Source organism: Rana temporaria, chromosome 1, assembly GCF_905171775.1.
Source record: "Rana temporaria chromosome 1, aRanTem1.1, whole genome shotgun sequence".
NCBI classification, from domain to species: domain Eukaryota; kingdom Metazoa; phylum Chordata; class Amphibia; order Anura; family Ranidae; genus Rana; species Rana temporaria.
Window position 1 is genome coordinate 401,325,804 of NC_053489.1, and position 22,181 is coordinate 401,347,984.

The 22,181-nt window shown below is 43.6% G+C and overlaps 1 protein-coding gene across 2 annotated transcripts in view; it reads left to right on the forward strand.

Annotated features, from left to right (window-relative positions):
• JSRP1 (junctional sarcoplasmic reticulum protein 1) overlaps positions 1-22,181 on the forward strand; it is a 127,830-nt gene that overhangs the window by 97,251 nt on the left and 8,398 nt on the right. The window contains exons 1-2 of one of the 2 annotated variants that reach the window (XM_040323216.1): positions 7,281-7,366; positions 19,917-20,068. In XM_040323216.1, coding sequence (XP_040179150.1) covers positions 7,296-7,366; positions 19,917-20,068 — 223 coding nt within the window. In that variant the 5' untranslated portion in view covers positions 7,281-7,295. Of the gene's footprint in view, positions 1-7,280; positions 7,367-19,916; positions 20,069-22,181 lie in introns of those variants that run through there. The other variant, XM_040323225.1, reaches the window with a different exon arrangement.

Consider the following 22,181-nt stretch of genomic DNA (forward strand, 5'->3'; position numbering starts at 1 on the left):
ACCGACTCTACGTCCCAAGTGAAAACCCTTTTTGCCCTATCCTCCTCTTTCCCAGCCACTAATAGTACCCGCCAGGGAATACCCGCTCTCATCCCTATTGTTTGCACTATGTGTCGAACCCTTGACAGCATCCATTCGCAGAAACCTAGACATTTGGGGCATAGCGGTTAGGGGGAAAAAAGTAAGCTATCACTGTTTGCAGATGACATTACACTCACATAGGATTTCCCTACCAAACCTGCATGCCGAGCTTGACACCTATAGGTCACTCTCCTGCTATAAAATGAATGCGGCTAAATCTGAGGCCTTTCTTGATTAACATCCCTGCAGATGAGGTTTAACAACTTCAAATCTGTTTCTACTATAATTGGAAGACCTCTGCCATAAAATACTTGGGGATTTATATCACCCTGACTTTCGCCACTTTATACCAAGCAAATTTCCCCCCTCTATTTTGCCTCATAAGGGAACTAATACAAAAATGGAAGACTCGCCATATCTCCCTCTTGGGACACGTGGCCTCTATTAAGATGACCATCCTCCCTAAACTTTTGTACCTATTTCAAACACTGCCCATCCCCATTCCTTATGCGCCCCTGAGAAAACTCCAAGCAGATTTGATATGTTTTATTTGGAACTACAAGAGGCATAGGACACCTCGCTCAGTATTAATGGCGTTGCACTCCGATGGGGGACTAGCGCTCCCTTTCCTTATAAAATATTACCAAGCGACGCAAAAACGCACTTTAACCTCCTGGTTCCCTCAACGCTCATACAATAAATGGACAGAGATTGAAAAAAAATTGGCTGACGCCTGTATACCCGAATAGTTTACTCTGGAAAAATGACAGCTAGTTTATGTGGTCTGGGAGCTGTGGTATCTATGGGAGGACCCGACTTGATCTGGTGGATGAGCCACTTTGTTACTTCCCCACTTCTCTTTTACTTTTCCGTTTCTCTAATTCTCTCTCCCTCCTTTCTATTTCTTCTTTTTCTCACTCTCTACACTACCTCTCATACTCCATAAGTTTTAACCTAAACTATGGCAGACTCCATCTATCATTTTAACAGTTCATGGTATGACCTAGCAGTGATATTGCGCCATTTAAAACTATTCTGTTTGTACTTGCTATACTTATGCCTCAGTCCTAATTGGAGTTTGTTGTATTCTGTTTTTGCTCTTTTCTCTGCTGAGATAACTAATAAAATTGTTATTGAAAAAAAAAATACCCTGGTGATCATTTTGTGGGTATTTCTATTGTCCCAGGAAATCCAGGGCCTCCAATAATGCCATAGGAAATTACCGTATTTATCGGCGTATAACACGTACAGGCGTATAACACACACACCCTAACTTTAAGAGGGAAGTTTCATTATTCGTATATTTACTACTTATTAAGTGGATTCATTGGTATCTGTTATATTAAGTAGAGATTTTTGAGATTGTGCTTTTGTCTGTGAACAGTAAAGCTGGCCATACACTGGTATATTTTTGAACAAATGTTTATATGAAAATTCTCAGTATGTTTGCTGACTTGGCAAATGTCATTCAGAAGTACCTCGGACAACGTGTGCTTTTAACATTTAGTTTTGAAGTGAATAGTCTTTTCTGAAGGAAAATCTAATTCACTGTTAGAAATTTTGTTCATTTGAGAAAAAATTTGAATTTTCTCATTACTTGGGTTGAACACGAATGTGCATTTGACCCCACTAACAATTGGAAAATTGAATTAATGCTCTTAAAACGATGCGTTTTAAATAGGGCTGTTACTGATCAAAATTTTTGTGTTCGATTTAATCGATTTTTTTTTTAATCGACTAATTTCGATTAATTATAACGCACATACAGATCTAACTACCTTTAGCTGATCTCCTCCGTGCAGGCTGATTCCCAATGCAGCTACCAACCACTGGAAAAATGGATAGCAGGATACAAAAAACACACAAAGGCAGCGCTCCATGGGAATAGCATTAAAACTTTTGTAATCTTCAAGTAGGTAACAAAATAAATATTGCACTGGAGAAAAAAAATCGATGTAGCTACATAAACTGTAAAAATGGTGCGAGTAATACCAAACGGTACCAAAAGCAGTCATAAAAATGTGTAGCTAAGTATGATACTGGTATAAAAATGTGTACAACGATGCCACTGCTGAATCCAGATGAGGAGAAGTTAACATCAGTCCGTCGGCATGTAGATGTCCCATGAAGATGGATACGGTAAGCCCCGCTGGTGTCCGTGATGTCACCAGATCTCCGACGGAACTCCCTGAAGGCCCGGAAGCCGGCAAGGAGGTGAGTACCAATCAAAATAATTTTGATCGATCAAAAAAAAATTGATCAAAAAAATGTAAGATTAATCGATGAATTAATAGTTAATTTCCACAGCCCTAGTTTTAAACAAACTACTAACATAATTGCAAGTTCTGCATTTTCAGAAATATGAGTTCTTTTATTACGCCTCCAAGTTTGTAACAAATTAGAAAAATGGCAAATCACACGTCCGCTCTCCTCTCCTTCCTGCTTTGACCAGGAAAACGACATGTATGACGTCACTTCCAGGTCAGCCTCTGTGTCCCTGGCTAGCATTGCTGGCAAGGGATGTATTGCACACATTCAGTGGATATATGCATGGTCGCATTTAAAGAGAACCCGTCATCAACAAATCATTACATAGGGACTTTTTGTCCTTGTCCTTGTACAAACGTAAACGCACATGTCGTGAAAACATTGCTTGGAATACACATGTTACATAGCGCTGAGCACGCCAGAGTGAGAGCAATAATCTAGCCAAGACCTGTAACACTAAACTGATGACCTATAGATGGCTTTTGCAGTGTCACCTATAGAAAATATAGGGTACTGAAGTTAGTCACCATTTCACGGGAGCACACGAATTTAAGATTTGATATCTTGGGTATTTATTTACTCGGTGCAACCTCGTCTTTTACACAATCGATGACATCACGCCTACAGCCACACCCCCCTACAGTTAGAAACACATATTAGGTCATACATAACCCCTTCAGCGCCCCCTTGTGGTTAACTCCCAAACTGCAATTGTCATTTTCACAGTAAACAATGCATTTTAAATGCATTTTTTTGCTGTGAAAATGACAATGGTCCCAAAAATGTGTCAAAATTGTCCGAAGTGTTCGCCATAATGTCGCAGTCATGAAAAAAACGCTGATCGCCGCTATTAGTAGTGAAAAAAATAAAATAAAAATGCACTAAAACTATCTATTTTGTAAACGCTATAGATTTTGTGCAAACCAACCGATAAACGCTTATTGCGATTTTTTTATTTTTTTTTTACCAAAAATAGGTAGAAGAATACATATCGGCCTAAACTGAGGAAAAAAAATGTTTTTTTATATATTTTTGGGGGATATTTATTATAGCAAAAAGTAAAAAATATTGCATTTTTTTTTTTTTTTAAATTGTCGCTCTATTTTTGTTTATAGCGCAAAAAATAAAAACCGCAGAGGTGATCAAATACCACCAAAAGAAAGCTCTATTTGTGGGGAAAAAAGGACGCCAATTTTGTTTGGGAGCCAAGGTCGCACGACCACGCAATTGTCTGTTAAAGCGACGCAGTGCCGAATCGCAAAACCTGGCCGGGTCCTTTAGCTGCCTAAAGGTCCGGGTCTTAAGTGGTTAAGGTGATTTCATGCACAAATGTCTATGCAAGTCATACCTAAACTAGTTTTTAGAAATCGATGCGACTCGGAGTTGTGCCAATTTTACCACTTCCATTGACAATAGGGTGCTTGTCTTGCAATTTGAAACGATCAAATTGCATGATAAGTCGTTTTCTAGTTGTGGTTACATCGACTGACATAAAATATTGGAACTGCTGCTATTTTATTCTCTAGGGTGTCTGCTTTCAGAAAATATATAATTGTGTGGGTGTTATGTAATCTTCAGGGCTAAAATTATTTTTTAAACATATGTGCAAAAAAAATGCAAATGTGGCTCTGGCAGCGAAAGATGTAAATGAGGCCTTTTACCTGCCGGTAAAGGGTTAAGGGGGGTGGGGGGAGATTTTTTAATATAACATTACTGCTGTACTAGTTACTGTGTGGCTTTCTCCATTTTACAGGAAAAACAGTGAAGTCTAAGGCCCCGTACACACGATCGAATCCATCCGCTGAAAAATCTCAGCGGATCGGTTTCAGCGGATAGATTCTATGGTGTGTACATTCCTGCGGATATTTATCCGCGGAAATTTCACGATTCCAGCAGATAAAAATTTGTAGACATGTCTACAAATCTATCCGCTTGAATCGATCCCAACGGATTGATCCGCTGGTCTGTACAGACTCACCGGATCAATCCGTCCGAAGGGATCCCCCGCATGCATCGTAATGATTCGACGCATGCGTGGAATTCCTTATATGACAGCGTCGCGCTCGTCGCCGCGTCATCGCGGCGACGGCTGGACACGTCATCGCGAGGGGATTTCGGCGCGGATTTCGATCCTATGGTGAGTACACTCCATCGGATCCAAATCCGCTGAAATCCTTGAGAGGATTTATCCGCGGAAACGGTCCGCTGGAGCCAGGGTTTCTTTATCAAGGCATCTGTGACAAATAGGGGAAAGTTCTCCAAGGGCATGCAAATAGCAAGGAAATTTGAGACTCTACCTATCCCCACATTATCCAAAATCAAAAAAAGCTAGGGGTTCATCTTAAAGTGAATTTGTCAATACAGGGTCACCAAAATGTAAAACGTATCTAAAAAGTAAAATGCATATTCTACAAAAAATCATAATTTTCCTTTAATGGACCTAAGGGCAACCAAATTTTAAATCCAATTACAATGCCATGAAATACATACTAATTGAAATCAGTGGTTGCAAAAATTCCACAATAGCCTATTTGTTTATAAAATGTTAAATAACTCAAATTGGTACTCCCAGATCCAATTTCTACTGTACAACCATAATGTTCTAAATGTTCAGCTTAATCCATAGACTACCACTCTAAAAAGAACAACATAATTTAATTTCTATTATCCAATCTCTACCTATCCCCCAAAAAAAAATATATATATATATATATATATATATATATATATAAAACGTCCTTCCATGACTCTCTCATTTATTCATTTTTTACCACTGGCAAATGCTTATACTATGACCTTATGCCTCAATAAAAACGTTTGTAAACAAAAAAACGTCCTTCCATTGCACAGAATAAAAGCTGTGCATACAGAGGAACAGAGTCAGGGCACACAAAAACTGCACAATCCCAACTAAAGAGCTGCTTTCAAACAAAAATAATAATAAATCAAGGAATCAAACCATTGGTAACAGTCATTTTAAGCTTTTAGGGGCATAATTTCTTACTTGATGCCTTCCCTCTTGCCACTTTTTTTGGAAAATAAGTCAATAAATGCCAGCCTACAACCAAGAGTGTGGGAAAGATGAGGAAAGCACTGGATGCTGGGGTAGTGAGGTATAATGTAAGGAAAACTGCTTTTTATGTTTCCCCCTTGAAAGAAAGAAGAAAAAAAAAAGCATTAAACCCTTGCAATACGGAGGGGGGGGGGGGGCTGCAAGGGTAACTTGATCCCCCTCCCATGTTCAGCTTTAGTTCAATATTAATAGAATCTGTCAACAATAAGGCCGCGTACACACGATAAGATTGCCAGAGGAAAACGGTCTGAAGGACCGTTTTCATCAGTCCAAACCGATCGTGTGTAGGCTCCATAGGTTCTTTAACCTTTGGTCAAAAAAATGAGAACTTGCTTTAAAATTTAACCGATGGGCGCCTATCCGATAGGTCAAAACCGATCGTTAGTATGCAAAAGCATCGGTTAAAAACCTGCGCATGCTCAGAATCAAGTCGACGCATGCTTGAAAGCATTGAACTTCTGTTTTTTTCAGCACGTCGTGTTTTACGTCACCGCGTTCTGACGCGATAGTTTTTTTAACCGATGGTGTGTAGGCGCGACGGACCATCAGTCAGGTTCATCGGTTAACCTTCGGACCGGTCTCATCGGATGGACCGATCGTGTGTACGCGGCCTAACACTAAGCATGAGATTGCTGGGATGGAAAAATGCAGTACCTTTTAGAGGTGAGCTAAAAAGATGTAAAGCTATGACAATTCTTAGATGCCTAGATCTGGAATACCTAAGGCCTGTTTCACACGGCTTCAGTTTTTATAAGAGCAGTGTAAACAGGAAGCTTTGACAAAGCATTTACAGAGCTTTCAGCAAGCTTTGTTGAAGCTTTTAAAGTACCATTCAGCTCCATTTTGTATACAGTATGTTGAACACGGATCCTAATGTGAGCGTTGCCACTTTAAAAAAGCTGCTAGCAGGCTTCAGCGGGCTTTCAACAAGCTTGGAGTGCTGAGGCCTTGTCCACATACAAATCCAAGATTTGTTATGGAACTGAGGTGATCTAAAGTACACAGTTGGGGCTGATTCATATAGGCAGCTGGGGGGCAATAAAACAGGTGGTTAATCTGCATTTTTACCACCTCCCTGACCGCCCACTTATGGCGGTTTGGAGGAGCAGTACTTATTTCCAATACCGCAATGCTTTGTGACGTGGCAAAAATTATACAGCATGCTACGTTTGGCAAGCAGTACTGCTGCCAAATGACTGATGCAAGTGAATGGGGTTGCACCCCAAAGAAATATTTTAATCTTAGATATTTGCCAATTTACTAGGATTTCAGATGCCTTTTTTTTTCGTTTGCGGTGTGGTATATTAATAGAAAATCCCTGTTTGGCTACATAAAAAGTATCCAGGAGGCGATTGACGAATACCTGACAGCTGCAGCTCTACCACCCTTTGAACTGCCTAAATCATAGCTGACATCCTGGTAAATTTCTAAAGAACATGTTTGTTGGCAAGTAGCTTGTGGGTTTGGTTGCGTCTTGATTAACCCATGCTGAAAAAAATAGGAGAGAGTTATGCTGGGGGGAAAGCCAAGTTAAATAACACGTACAATGCCTTTTATAAAAAAATAAATATATTGAACGTAGTTTCATATTTGACAAAATGGAATAGAGGAAATTTTCCAATGAACTCAGCAACCATATCAATTCTGCTAAACCGAATTACTAAAAGCTATCACATTTAAAGCCTTTAAAAAAAAAATTGGGATTACAAAATTGAGACCAATTAGTATGCATTTTTTTTGTGTATGAAAATTTTATGGCAATGTCGGTCCCTATAGTCTTTCCATATTCTTTTAGAAAAATCTTACTTTAAAAGCTCTTTTTTTACATGGCACGAGCATTAGTTTCTGGATTTTCTATGCTATTTATCGGATAATGTACATTATCTTTTTAACATGGAAGTCTGCTGATCTAAATGAACTCCTTTATGAAATGTGTTGTGTTGTGTAAGTAATAAGCTGATTAATTAAAGTAGATTTTGATTAGAAAACACAAACCTGCTTTTAAATCTTCCACTACAGACATGCATTTTTTAATGACATTTTGAATTAAACCCTGCTAAAATTACATTTACTTTACGTTTAAATACCATGAAGTGTTTTTTTAAAAATGAGCATCAGAGCCAAAACATCTGAAATTTTATATCAAAATCATAAGAACTTTTTAAATATTGGGAAAGTATTAAATAAAATTAACCAACGAATAAAAGAAACAGATTTATTTTACTGCTTTGTAAATAGGCTCTTAAGGAGTAACATTATTGTATCAAGCCTCACTTTCTGTTATCCCCAAGCCAACTACTATTATAAACCACATTAGTTAAAGTGGTTGTTAAGCCACTTTATGCACTTTATACCATTCTCTCTGTTTAATATTCCTTTGTGCCCTTGTGTCTGTGTTTTGTAAAAATAAGCTGTTCTTTACCTTTATATCAGGTCGCCGCTCAGTGCTCACGTGCCCTGCTGCCTCTCTGCTCTCCCCGTCTGAGGCCTCGTACACACGACCGAACATGTCTGCTGAAACTGGACATGTTCGGTCGTGTGTAGGGCCTAGCGGACAGGTTTCCAGCGGACAAATGTTTCTTAGCATGCTAAGAAACATGTCTGCTGGAACCATGTCCGTCGGACAGTACGACTCATCGGACATGTCCGCTCGGCCGAAATCACTCGCATGCGTCAAAGTGATTCGACGCATGCGTGGAAGCATTGAACTTCCGGGGTCGCATACGTCGCCGCGTCATCGCCGCCGCGTATCCTGTCCACGGGGAATTTGGTCTGATGGTGTGTACAGCCATCAGACCAAATGATCAATGATGAAGGGGTTGTAAAGGTTTGTGTTTTTTCACCTTAATGCATCCTATGCAATAAGGTGAACAAACACCTCTCTGTCACGGGCCCCCCAACCCACCCGTTTTACTTACCTGAGCCCGTTCACCTGCTGTGCGCGTCCCTCGGCATCCTCTTCTCCAGTGCTTCTCGGTGTTGATTGGATAGATTGATAGCAGCGCAGCCATTGGCTCCCGCTGCTGTCAATCACATCCAGTGATGTGGCCACTGGGAGGTGGGACCGAGTCATGCACTCGGCATCTATGGACATAGCTAACCCCAAGAATAAATGATATATTATATTCCAGTTTACCAATCCTTAGTTGTGGTATTCTCATTAGCTTTGATTCTTCAGGCTTTTTTCCTTTTTTCGAGAGAGAGAGAGAAAAACCACAGGCGCCTCTGAGTATGGACTGTAATGTTTAATGATAAAAGGTGCATTAAACACACAGAGGTTTCTGTGTACAGAACATTGGGGGTCCAGTGAGCCACGTTATTGACCGTCCATGCTGTGTATGGAAACCATATTTCCACCCTCGTTTCAGAGCGCGCACTATGCACATCTTTTTCAGTGCGCATGACGCCATTTTGCCAAGCGATGCATTCCAGCCCTCTCCAACGTACCTCGGCTGCACTCCAACCCTCGGTTTGGATCCCGCCCGAGTTCCACAGTATCAGGACGCCCAGCACCATCTGAGAATGTGAGATGTGGTTTCCATACACAGCATGGACTGTTGATAACGTTGCTCACTTGGCCCTAATGTGCCTGTGCACAGAAACCTCTATGTGGCCCAAGAGAGTTAAGCATGCAGTGGGGCAATGGCGTCACTAAGGGGGGGACCAGAGGGGGTTAGAGGGTGTCCCGCATCTTTCTCGGGTTGCTACTGAGTGGACACAAGCTCTCCTCAGAGGCAGAGCATCCTGACAGCTCCTGCGGGGGATTTCTCTCCCTCCCTCGCTGACACTGTGCATTATACGAGAGCCGCTCGCATAGCCACGGCCACCCGATCTGCTCCCTCCCCCTGCATCCTCATTGACAGGGAGGAGAGCGACTTTAGGAAGGACTCCACGAGAGCGGGGGGTGGGCAAGCCTCCCATTAGCTAAGTGACAGTGAGAAAACAGACAAGAGAATCAGCCTGTAAATTCTGAGACTAGTGACACTCTTACACAGCCCAGCTTTCATACTCACCCCGCCCCTCACTGACGGGCGATCAGATTCAGATCAGAGAGGAATCCAGCTCCTCCCACCTCCGCTCCTCCTGTGTCTTCCCGCCCTGCCCACACTACCCCCAGCGTTCAGATGTATCTGAAGAGAGGCGATGTGTGGGTGCAAAATATCAAAACAGCCAGCTGTAGATTTCTCTGTGTGCCAAAGATGCCTGATCTTCCAGCCTGCACCCGCAGGTGAGTGTGTACACTGTAATCACTGAGCTGTCCCTATCTCCTTCCCTCTCCCTTCTCTCCCCCATCTGTCTCCCTCCCCCTTCCCCCTCCTGTTCTTTCAATACATGCACAAACTTTCACTTTCAGTTAGGCAGGTAATAGATGGTACACATTTCTTTCCTGCAACCACAGATTGCAGGGAACAAATTTGCATGTTTCCCCCATAAACACAGACAGTCCTGATAGGGGAATCCCTCCTGCCCAGCAATTGTATTCTCCCGACTAATAGCAATTATCACTAGCAGATATAGCAACCGCTAGAGATAATCATAAGAGAATCCAGCAGGCTGGTTGTACCCAATTTGATCAATCAGCTTGGTACCTTCAGCCTGTTCCAATTCTCCCATCTACACATTCCAGGTGGATGGAGGAATCCTCCCAGTGTGGACCTGCAGCAGAACTACCAGGGTTGCTGTCCTGTCCCAACTACTGACAGCGCTGGTCTCTGTCTCCATGGCAGCAGCACATTAGGACCCAGTGCTGATTACTTCATGGGGCTGATGGGCTCATGCACAGGAGGACCAGCACAATTGGTTGTTAGAGATGGGCTCAGGCGTGTTTGAAAACCCCACATGCCTGATCCCGCAGGAAGCCCACACTGCACAGCGCTAATCACAGGCAGGGAGACATTTCCCAGTCCGCAGCTGCACAGATCAGGAAATGTCTCACTGCCCGTGATTAGACGTGTGCAGTGTGGGCTTCCTTGCGGGATCAGGCATGTGTGATTTCGAACACACCCAAGCCCATCTATAATGGCTGTGGACAATTGAGCTCCCTGCAGGTTGCTTAGCAGCAGTGGAGCCTTCTCTGACATGCTGATTGGGATGCAATCAAGGTGATGCTCATAGTCAAATCTAATGTTAAATATGATAGTGGTTTTATTGATCAAAGCCCACAACTTACAGGCATGGAGCCCACATGGCAGCTGAACATAAGGTTGCGCATATATATATATATATATATATATATATATATATAATATAATATTACTGTTGATTCTAATAAATACGGGGCTGGATTCAGATACAATGGTGTATCAATCTGCCCGGCGTAACGTATCTCAGATACGTTACGCTGCCGTAATTTAGGGCGCAAGTTCTGTATTCAAAAACAACTTGCGCCCTTAGTTACGGCGGCGTGACGTATCTGTGTCGGCGCCGTTCGTGAAAAAATCCCAGTGCGCATGCTCGAAATTCCGGCGCAAATCGTCATTGCTTCCCACGTGAACGTAAATTACGTCCAGCCCTATTCGCAAACGACTTACGCAAACGACGTAAATTTTTCAAAACTCGACGCGGAAACGACGGCCATACTTAACATAGGATACGCCTCATATAGCAGGGGTAACTATAGGCTGAAAAAAGCCTAACGTAAACAACGTAAAAAAAATGCGCCGGCCGGACATACGTTTCTGAATCGGCGTATCTAGCTCATTTGCATATTCCTCACGTAAATATACGGAAGCGCCACTTAGCAGCCAGCGTAAATATACAGCCTAAGATACGACGGTGTAAGACACTTACGCTGGTCGGATCTTAGGGAAATCTATGCGTAACTGATTCTATGAATCAGGCGCATAGATACGACGGCCAGCACTCAGAGATACAACGCCGTATCCGGAGATACGCCATTGTATCTCCTTTCTGAATTAGCCCACTGTGTTTATTAGATCTGACTGGGAGCATCACCTGGATCACATACCGATCAGCAACAGAGAAGGTTATACAGCATTACTGCTGCTAGGTGACCAGCTGGGGGCTCGGCTCTCTACAACCAATAGTGTCAGCTTTCCTCTGCATGCACCCATAATGCCACCAGCACTAGGTCCTAATAGACTGCCGCCGTTGCCAAGGAGAAGGACACCAGACCAGCGCTGTCAATATCAGGGGCAGGACAGCAAGCGGAGGCTGAGGAACCCCACAGTGTCAGAACACCAAGGCCCGGTCGCAAGTGCAACCATTGCAACCCTGGTAGTTCTCCCACTGCTTTGGACCCTTATATCTTTCTGGTGTGCTGGTGACATATATCTCTTGTTTTCTGCTACCCTGGGGGGCCCCAATACAGTAGGAAGGGAGCTCACTGCAAAACATGTGAATGGGTCTCATTGTGGGATCCTAATAAAGGGCACCACAACAGAAGTAAAGGGCCCCATGATATATACAGTGAAACCTTGGATTACAAGCACAATCCGTTCCAGGAGAATGCTAGTAATCCAAAGTACTCGCATATCCCTATTGAAGTCAATGGAAACAAAAATAATTTATTCCACGCTGGAGAGCCTCAGAAATGGCCGTAAAGGCACAAGGACAGTTCGGCTGACCTCGTATTGCGAAACGCTCGTTAACCGCGTTACTCGCAATCCGAGGTTCCAATGTAATTGCATTTTATAGCTGGCCCCCCTACTTGTGTCCCCCCTGTCCCTAAATATGAAAGCTAGAGACGCCACTGCAGCCGGGGAGCATCTGGAGGGATGCCGTGCAAGTCTAGCAGCTGCAATGTCTGGCACAGACATGCCAGGTCCATTTATGTCTGGAGGGATGCCATGTTTGCAGTGGCAGCCACAGCGGCAGGCACTGGCAACAAGCCAGGCACAAGCACATCTGGAGGGATGCTGGGGCTGCCATGTTTGCAATAGCACTGCCAGCAGTAAATGCATGGCCTGCCGACTAGCTGCAGGCAAGTAAATATTGCATGGCTGCATCACACACATACACAGCACAGCACATAGTTGATATCCAATCGTTAACTTGTCAACTGCCTCAATGTTTTCTGCTTCCCCCCCCCCCCTCCGGTGCCATATTAGGCACTTTTCAGGGGGAGGGGGGGAACAGATACCTGTTTTTTGACAGGTATCGTTCCCAATTTCCAAGAGACAGGGCCACAGCGCCATTTCTCAGATGTTTGGCTCTCTACTCTGTCTCCACCACAGTACCAATTTGAAAGCGCAGCAGGGAACTGGCTGTGAAGCCAAAAGGCTTTACTGCCGGGATACCTTAACCGGAATGGCAGTGGCTGCACCCGACAGACGATCCGAAGATTAGCTCAGGTGCCGACATCGTGGGCTCCCTGGACATTTAAGTGTCCATATATTAAAAGTCAGCAGTTGCAGTATTTATCAGCAGCTGGACCCTCTCTTTAACCACTTCCATACCAGGCCTATTCTGGCACTCCTCTCCTACATGTAAAAATCATCATCATTTTTTTTTTTTTTAATTACTCAAACCCCACAAACATATTATATATATATATATATATATATATATATATATATATATATATATATATATATATATATATATATATATATATATAGTGTGTGTGTGTTTTTTTTTTAGCAGACACCCTAGGCAATAAAATGGCGGTCATCGCAACTTTTTTTGTCACACGGTATTTGCAAATTTTTTCATGAATTCAAATAACAAAACAGTAATGTTAGCCCAATATTTGTTGTAAAATGTGAAAGATGATGTTGCGTAGAGTAAATAGATACCCAACATGTCACGCTTTAAAATTGTGCTCACTTGTGGAATGGCGCCAAACTTTGGTACTTCAAAATCTCCATGGGCTACGCTTTATTTTTTTTACAGGTTACCAGTTTGGAGTTACAGAGGAGGTCTAGTGCTAGAGTTGTTGCTCTTGCTCTAACTCATACGACGATACCTTGCATGTGTGGTTTGAACAGCGTTTACGTATGTGGGCGCGACTTGCGTGTGCGTACGCTTCTGTGCACGAGCACACAGGGACGGGGGTGCTTTCAATTTATTATTATTGTTTATTTTTACACTTTCTCTTTCAATTTTTTTATGCTATTGTGTTCTGGCAAGGGACCCCCGCCAGAATGAATTGGTCTGTGCCATTGGCTGCTAGCGCTGGTCAAACGCTGGTTTTCCATCATGCCCATTTGACGGAAGCTGATTGTGAGACCAGCTTCTGCTGGACAGGCAGCTGTACACACGTACATAATGCCGTCCGTTTTCTGCTGAACATATCTGCTGCGATATTTGGATTGTGTGTACCCAGCTATATTGTTAGTGTATTTTATGTGTGGCCCAAAACAATTCTTCTTCCAATGTTGCCTAGGAGGGTTAAAAAGTTGGATGCTTTCTGTAAGTGGCTGAACAGTTCAGAGATCAGATTGAGTATTGACATGGCAAAATAGGTCGTATGCAGAGCACAGCGCCATTTTGCCTGAGCTAATAATCACAGATTTCGACTTATTGATATAATGCATCTTAAAGCGGATGTGCCACTAAACAAATATATTAAAAGCCAGCAGCTACAAATACTGCAGCTGCTGACTTTTAATATAAGGACACTTACCTGTCCTGGAGTCCAGCGGTGATCGCAGCAGATGACGAGCCGATCGCTCGTCACCCTGCTGCTCCCCCCTCCATCCACGGTGAGGGAACCAGGAAGTGAAGCGCTCCGGCTTCACTGCCCGGTTCCCTACGGCGCATGCGCGAGTCGGGCTGCGCCCGCCGATTGGCTCCCGCTGTGTGCTGGGAGCCGAGTGTTCCCAGCATACAACGGGGGACGGACGGGAAGGGGAAAAAAAACCCGTCCTTTGCCCGTATCGTAGGGCCGGAAGTGGGTGCAGATACCTGTCTGTAGACAGGTATCTGCACCCCCCTCCCCCCTGAAAGGTGTCAAATGTGACACCGGAGGGGGGGAGGGTGCCGATCAGCGGGACTCCACTTTAGAGTGGAGATCCGCTTTAACTAAAGGTTCACTCACCATTCATTCGATTCCCATTCATTCAAGTCAAGAGACATCGGCATCCTGTAAGTTCTCAGCTCCGCATCCCAGCAAACACTGGTCGCCCAGAGCCTCATGGCTCCTTTTATTGTCACAAAAGATCTCAAACAGGAAGTGATGGCTGCAGCAGCTAATCACCTCCCCCATGGGAGTGGTCATCACAGGATGTCCCCTTTACACAGGAAATGTCCATATAAGGGCATCCCTCTAACTGGATGTCCAATACAATCCAATACATGAATATAACACAATACAATGCTGGCTAAAGTCTTATGGGCGTGTCTGGGCAGGGAAAGCATGTATGCTCCTAGCAAACAAAGCTGTATTGCTTTTAAGGCACGGACGCCTTCCCTGACTCTAAAAACGCTCATAAGCTCTCATATTACTGCTGATCGGAATCCTTATTTTGTGCCATTCCATAAAAAAACGCATATTCAGATTATACTATTATTGCTTGAGGAGGAAGGGAGGCCATCTGCAGGCGTGCGCTACGAATCCTGGCCATGCTGATCAGACACAGCAGAGACAAGAGCACATATCCGCCTATAACCACTAATGTCCTTGCGGAGCGAGCATATCCCCTCCTCAACGATCGTCGGCCCCTCGTTGGCGGACATATCCCCAGGCCGCAAACACCACACTCCAACCTCAAGACCTTTTCCACTACTAGATGGGATTCAACCAGTCTCAGACTGCCCTGCTCTTTAGAGCGGGTTGCGGAAGTATTAACACTGAGTGACACTATGACAATACATATTAAATACATCTTGAAATTTTCACAACAGTATTTATCCTTTACACTGATTTTGTTTAGGGCTCAGCAGATGATGTGGATTTCCAATTAATCCCCCCTCCCCAGATTCTCATCAATATGCTCTGACATGGCTTGCATCCTTGGCAGAGAAGGGTATAATTGACCTCCGGGAGGTTTTGTGGCACAATCATAAGGCTGATGAGGTTCCAAGTGTCAGCATGTTTCTTACTAAGAAAAATCTACAGACTCCCAATACCACTGAGGAAGACCAGGCAGGAAATCAACAATAGTTGTGAAATAGACTTGCTGGAGTTGGCAGATATTGCGGATATACTGGATTAAGCATGATGCTCGATTAGTCCACTCTATAACTGGTGCATGTGTGTGAAGCCATGGAAGACACAACAGGACGAAATTAACAAAGCTGAGACCCTTTATAGAAATAAGTGTTCTCTGCTTGGAGAGTTCCCAAAAGAAAAGTGAGGGGCACAGTGGCATGCTGAACACAGCCTGGTAGGACTGCTGAGACCAGGAGGGGTTTTGCCAAAGGCCCAAGTAGCATTTTACACAAAATTCCCAGTTACACCAGAGTCCAAGAATGCTTAAGTTCACAAACTGTTCTTTTTGGAAAGAGCTGCATGAGGAAAGTGACCTTAGTACCCAAATTACAGAGCAGGAGATGACATCCAAAATTATGAGGGGGCTGTTGGTGCAGATAACACATCCAATGTAAAAGCAGGGGCCTATGTCTTCAGCTGAAATATAGGTGCAGAGACTGGCAGCTGAATGATGTGCTTGAGAGTATCAGGGATCTTATCCAAATTCACCTCATTCTTTTGGACTAAAAAAACAGGTCTTGTTGAAAGGTGTCAGCGGAATCAATCTACGGCCCGATCAAACTGTAGCAGAGGTAAGAGACCTTGTATGAGCAAACCTATGCCCTAAAAAGGGTTGAAGTGCAGGAGTCTAAAGGAGTTGCTTGGTGTTCACCAGAGCCTCAAAAGTATGATGGGCTTTACTGTGAATGACTCCCAGATCAGTTACACTAGGAGTGGCAAAAGCTGACAAAAGGTAGAAACAAAACACAGAGGTACAAAAAGCACAAAGGTACAGAATTGATAGACAAAGTTGGGGTCAAACTGGCAAAAGCTTGGTCATAAACAGGTGTCGGAACTGAAAAAGAGATAAGGAGTACAGAAGCCTGGGAACAGATACCTAAAATGTTTCCTGGACATGGCTTCAGAGGAAGTATCTAGCAGCCATTGTTGGTAGGAACCAGCAGGGGGCAAAGCAAGAACATTTTACAAACGTGAACTAAGAAATACACGCAGCAATTTTAAGAGGTTTTTAAAAGCTAAACGAGAATCAAGTATAGGACCTAGGTGCAAAACGGCAGGCTGATCTTGCATAGACTGTCCCATGAACAGCTGCGGATAGAGATACAGGGCCAGATCCACAAAAGGGATACGCCGGCGTATCTACGCCGTCGTATCCCTGTTTCTATCTATGGAACTGATCCACAGAATCAGTTTCTCATAAATAGGCAGAAGATCCGACATGTGTAAGGGACTTACACTGTCGGATCTTAGGATGCAGTACCTCGGTCGCCGCTGGGGGCATTCTCGTCGAAATGCCACGTCGGGTATGCAAATTAGCACTTACGGAGATCCACGGAGCGGTTTCCCTTCGTGAAGTCTCTGTAAGTTGTTAGTTTGCAAACGCAAAATTAGGGCTGCTTTTACATAGTGTAAAGTTAGTACACCATGTAAAAGTAGACCCTTCTTTCCCGCGACGCTGTCAATTTTTTTTTTAAAAAATTTATTTTTCCGCTGCATCTCTTTTTTTCCCCCGACGCAACTTTTTTTACCCGGCGCGATTCATAAAACTCGGCGTAACGTAATTTCGCGCAATGCACGTCGGAAAAATCGCGTCGGGAGCATGCGCAGTACGTCCGGCGCGGGAGCGCGCCTAATTTAAATGGGACTCGCCCCATTAGATTAGGAACGCCTTGTGCCGGACGGATTTAAGTTACACCGCTCAAAATTTCTAGGTAAGTGCTTTGTGGATCGGGCACTTAGGTAGAGATTTTGCGGCGGTGTAACTTAAATGGCAAAAGTTACGTTACGGCGGGTTTTTGTGGATCTGGCCCACAGTTTTTATTTGAAATACAGGGAACTGTGACAAGTGATTGTAAAGTCTTGTGTGTTTTATTTTTATTTTATTTTTTAGGTAAAAATAACAAACATGTCATACTTGCCTGTCCTGTGTAGTGGATTTTCACAGAGCAGCCTCGATCGATCCTCCTTTTGTTGGGTCCCTCTTCGATGCTTCTGGCCCCTCCCTCCTGCGAGGTGCCCCCACAGCAAGCAGCTTGCTATGGGGACACCCGATCCAAGCCACAGCTCCCTGTGTCCATTCAGACATGGAGCCGCTGCCCGCCCCGCCCCCTTTCTCTCCTCATTGGCTGACTGACAGCAGCGGGAGCCAATGGCGCCGCACTGCTGTCTCAGCCAATGTGGAGGGGAGTCCCGGCAGCCGAGACACTCCTACAACATCGCTAGATTGAGATGAACCTCAGGTAAGTATTAGGTGGGCTGGTGCACACAGAAGGCTTTTTATCTTAATGCATAGAACACATTAGGACACATTAGGATAAAAAAAACTTCTGCCTTTACAACCACTTTAAAGCGGGAGTTCACCCATTAATATATTTTTTTAAACAATCCCCTTAGCTTCCTGCTCGTTTTGTCTAGGGGAATCGGCTATTTGTTTTAAAATATGAGCTGTACTTACCGTTTTCGAGATGCATCTTCTCCGTCGGCTTCCGGGTATGGGTCTTCGGGAGCGGGCGTTCCTTCTTGATTGACAGTCTTCCAAGAGGCTTCCGACGGTCGCATCCATCGCGTCACTAGTAGCCGAAAGAAGCCGAACGTCGGTGCGGCTCTATACTGCGCCTGCGCACCGACGTTCGGCTTCTTTCGGAAAATCGTGACGCGATGGATGCGACCGTCGGAAGCCTCTCGGAAGACTGTCAATCAAAATAGGAACGCCCAGTCCCGCAGCCCATACCCAGAAGCGACGGAGAGGATGCATCTCAAAAACGGTAAGTACAGCTCATATTTTAAAACAACTAGCCGATTCCCCTAGACAAAACGAGCAGGAATCTAAGGGGAAAAGGTATATTGTACCGGTGAACCTCCGCTTTAAGAACTGTTATCCCAAATGGATATAAACACTGATTTTTCTTTGGAAATGTTTACATATTGCTGAATGTGTGACCATTTATAAAAAGGAGAGATACAAAATACACTAGTATGCATTTCTGCCCAATAAAAGTATTTTAAATGAATGCAGATTTTGTCAAGTGCAACATCTTAGCTGGGATAGAGCATTAAAAAAGCCAGCTAATTGTACAGCACAGAGGAGAACCAGAGAAAAGTTGACCATAGATAATGAGGGAAAAAGAAAAGACAGAAAACAGATTGTGGGCCGAGGTGGAATACAGGAAGAAAGGGTTGTATTTTAAGAAGTGTTGGAGAAGGCTGTAAGGTACAGAGATCAATGAAAGATTCAGCTCTGACAGGATTCAAGAGAGTGTGGATCGGTGTAATCAAGGGCAGAGATCTAGGGTGGATTAGCAGTATTGGCGCTGATGAGGACAGAGGAGAATTTTGGTGCGATTTTGGACTGTAATGCCGTGTACAGACAATCAGACATTCCGATTTTTTTCCAACGGATGTTAGCTCAAACTTGTCTTGCATACACACGGTCACACAATTGTTGTTGGAAATTGCGAACGTCAAGAATGCAGTGACGTAAAACACTACGACGAGCTGAGAAAAATGAAGTTCAATGATTCCGATCATGCGTAGAATTTTTGTGTGTTAAATTGTGTACACACGGTGGGAAATTCCAACAACTTTTGTTGTCGGAAAATTTGAGAATCAGCTCTCAAGTTTTTGTTGTCGGAAATTCCCGCAGCAAATGTCCGCTGGAGCCTACACACGGTTGGATTTTCCGACAACAAGCTCACATCGAACATTTGTTGTCGGAAATTCCAACCGTGTGTACGCGGCATAAGTGTGTTTTTTGTTTTTTTATTAAATTAAAGTAAATGAACATGGCAACCACATAGAAAAGCAACAACGAAGCCAACGCCGAACTGAAATAAGTTTTTTTTAAATTTGGCCTTAAAAAAAAATCTAACAATTAGAATAAAGGCATATTGTAATGTTAATGGAAATTATTCTGGTTCTCTGTTTAGGTGACTATTCCCCGCACGATTTTACACATGTTGGCCCTCACACAACAATGTGTGACAAGAGCATTACCATTATTTGTCACTTGCTGCTTTTCTTAATGGCACTCAATGTTTCCCTATGAGAGCTGTCTTAACTGGTCCTACACAAGTCGGTCCGACTTTGAAAATGCTCCCTGTACTACTTTTGGTCCTACATTGATCCTACTTCAACCCATTGAATATTATTGAATTCGGACCAAAGCAGTATCCTGTTCATGAAAGTAGGATGGATGTAGGACCAATGTAGGATAAATGTAGGACCGATGTAGCAGAGCAAAGTAGGATGAAAGTAGTGTAGTAGTGTGAACCCAGCCTAACTCATAGAGTATATGATTTAGCCATTTATTTGCTTCTACCATGAAGGTATAGAAAGAAAGACGAAGAATCATCATTTATTTTTATTTTTTTTCTCCTAAAGAATTGCTACCATGAAACAGAAGCCTGAGCCCAAAAGTGTGGGACCCTTGAAAGATGAGGATTTTGTCCCCTGGAATGGAGTTACATTAAACAGATGTCTGGCCATTGCTGCCATTGCAGCTCTTCTGAGTGTTGGATTTCAAATTCTTCAAGGTAGGATTAGAAAAGTGGACTGTAATAGGACTGTTTAAGTCAAGATGCAGCTTGAAAGATATAAAAGGACAGCACAGATCTAATCTGTCTCTATTTTATGAAAACAAGTGGAAAGCCTGCAGTGCTCATTCAGATGGTTGTGTGTAAAGCAGTATTGAAAACAAAAATGTATTCAATTGCAATTTTCCAATTCCTAGATGTGGTGGCTGCATTCGTTTTCTTTTTCCCTTCTTTTTCAGCCAGTACGTCCGTTATTTTTCAACTTCCTTTAACATACTGGGCTGACCAGCAAAGGTGGCAGTTAGAAGGTAAAGGCAAACCTCATAAAACCGACGTGTCCTTCCAATGGTCATCTTTTATTCATATATGTAAATCCTTTATCCAAAAAAAAAAAAATAGAAAACTGTTTCTGTGACAGCTAAACAAGTGTTAGCCAGATTCCATTTGAATTTGTCCATCTGAATATGCTAGTGCATCTACCATTACCCCCTCCCAAGATTGACAATGCTGCCATCCAAAAGTAATTCCTCCATCCAGGGTTTGCGACCCTAAGACAGAAAGTGTATTATTTGCCAGATTATTGGCCAGGTGAAAAACTGGGGGGGGGGGGTCTAAAAAAGGAGATAAATACAGTTAAAACCATTTAACCACTCACGCTTTCAGGTATCCAGATATTCCTGACCGTCTGACTACATCAACAAATTTAGTTTAAATTTCTCTGGTTATCAGAACAAAAATAATCTTCCAGCCTCTCCTTCCTAAAGCTATCTATAGGTCTGACCCTATGCACAGTCCCTTACGAGAGATCTTGTTTTTGCTTTTGCTTAACTCCTTTTGAAAGCATATATGTAGAAGGCCCTTCTAGAAAAGCCTTGACCTCGGACATATATCAAAAGCTAGCTACTATAATAGTGCAAGCTGAAACTAGAAGCGTTCCTGGGCAGGGGAACTCTCCATGGAAACCTGGCAAGCACTTTGGTTGTAGGCCCACAAAAGCTCAATATGTACAGGCTATAAGGAAAATACTTCTAAAAATACTGTTGTTGTGGTATTGTACTCCAGGGCTTCTTCACACTATCTATCCCTCAGTTCCTAATATGTTCTGTAGATACAACTTGGTGGTGGGATCTCTATTTCACATGCCCCAGAATGTTACCTTTTTGGGAAGAAGTCAATTTACTACTTTCCAAAGTAGTAGAAAGGTCTATTCCTTTTGAACCACTAATGCATCTCCTAGGTCTCCCTGTTTGGGACTTAGGGAAGAATCTTACAGAATTGATGACACCTATTGTTTTGGCAGCTAGATGTTTAAAGCGGAGTTCCACCCAAAAGTGGAACTTACTTCTGCTTAATCCACTCCTCGCCCCCTTACATGCCACATTTGGCATGTCATTTTTTTTTGGGGGGGGAGTGGGGACTTCAGGAGGAGTGGGACTTCCTGTCCCACTTCCTCTTTCCACTGAGCGGCTGCTAAGGCGAATAGTCTAATCGCCTTTTGGCAGCCCCTCCCTGTAGGCGATCGCCTGGGACACGTGACAGGTCCCAGGCGATCGCCTGTCCAATCGGATGGCGCAGCGCCGCTCGCGCAGTGGGTGCCCGGCCGTGAAGCCGAAAGCTGTCACGGCTGGGTGCCCACACTTAGAATGAAGACGCCGGCCGGAGAGGGGGGAGAGGAGCGGAAGCCCCGGCCAGCGCATTGCTGGAACGTGGAGCATGTGAGTGTATGGTTATTAAAAGCCAGCAGCTACACTTTTTGTAGCTGCTGACTTTTAATAAACATTAAAAATGACTGGAATACACCTTCAATCACTGCGAGATGAAAAAAGACATCCCCCCAACAATTTCTGAGTGAGAAAGACAAAGAAAAAAAACATTAAGAAGAGAAATCGAAGGAAAAGGTGAGTGAACCAACAATGCACTAGCTTAACCACTTGCCCCCCCCCCCCCTTTAACAAAAAGACGTCAACAAAGTGGTTTCAATATCCTGACTGGACGTCATATGATGTCCTCAGGATATTGAGCCGCTGTGCGCCCCCGGGGGCGCGCATTGCGGCGATAGCTGTTGCAGGGTGTCAGTCTGACACCCCGCAGCACCGATCTAGGTAAAGAGTCT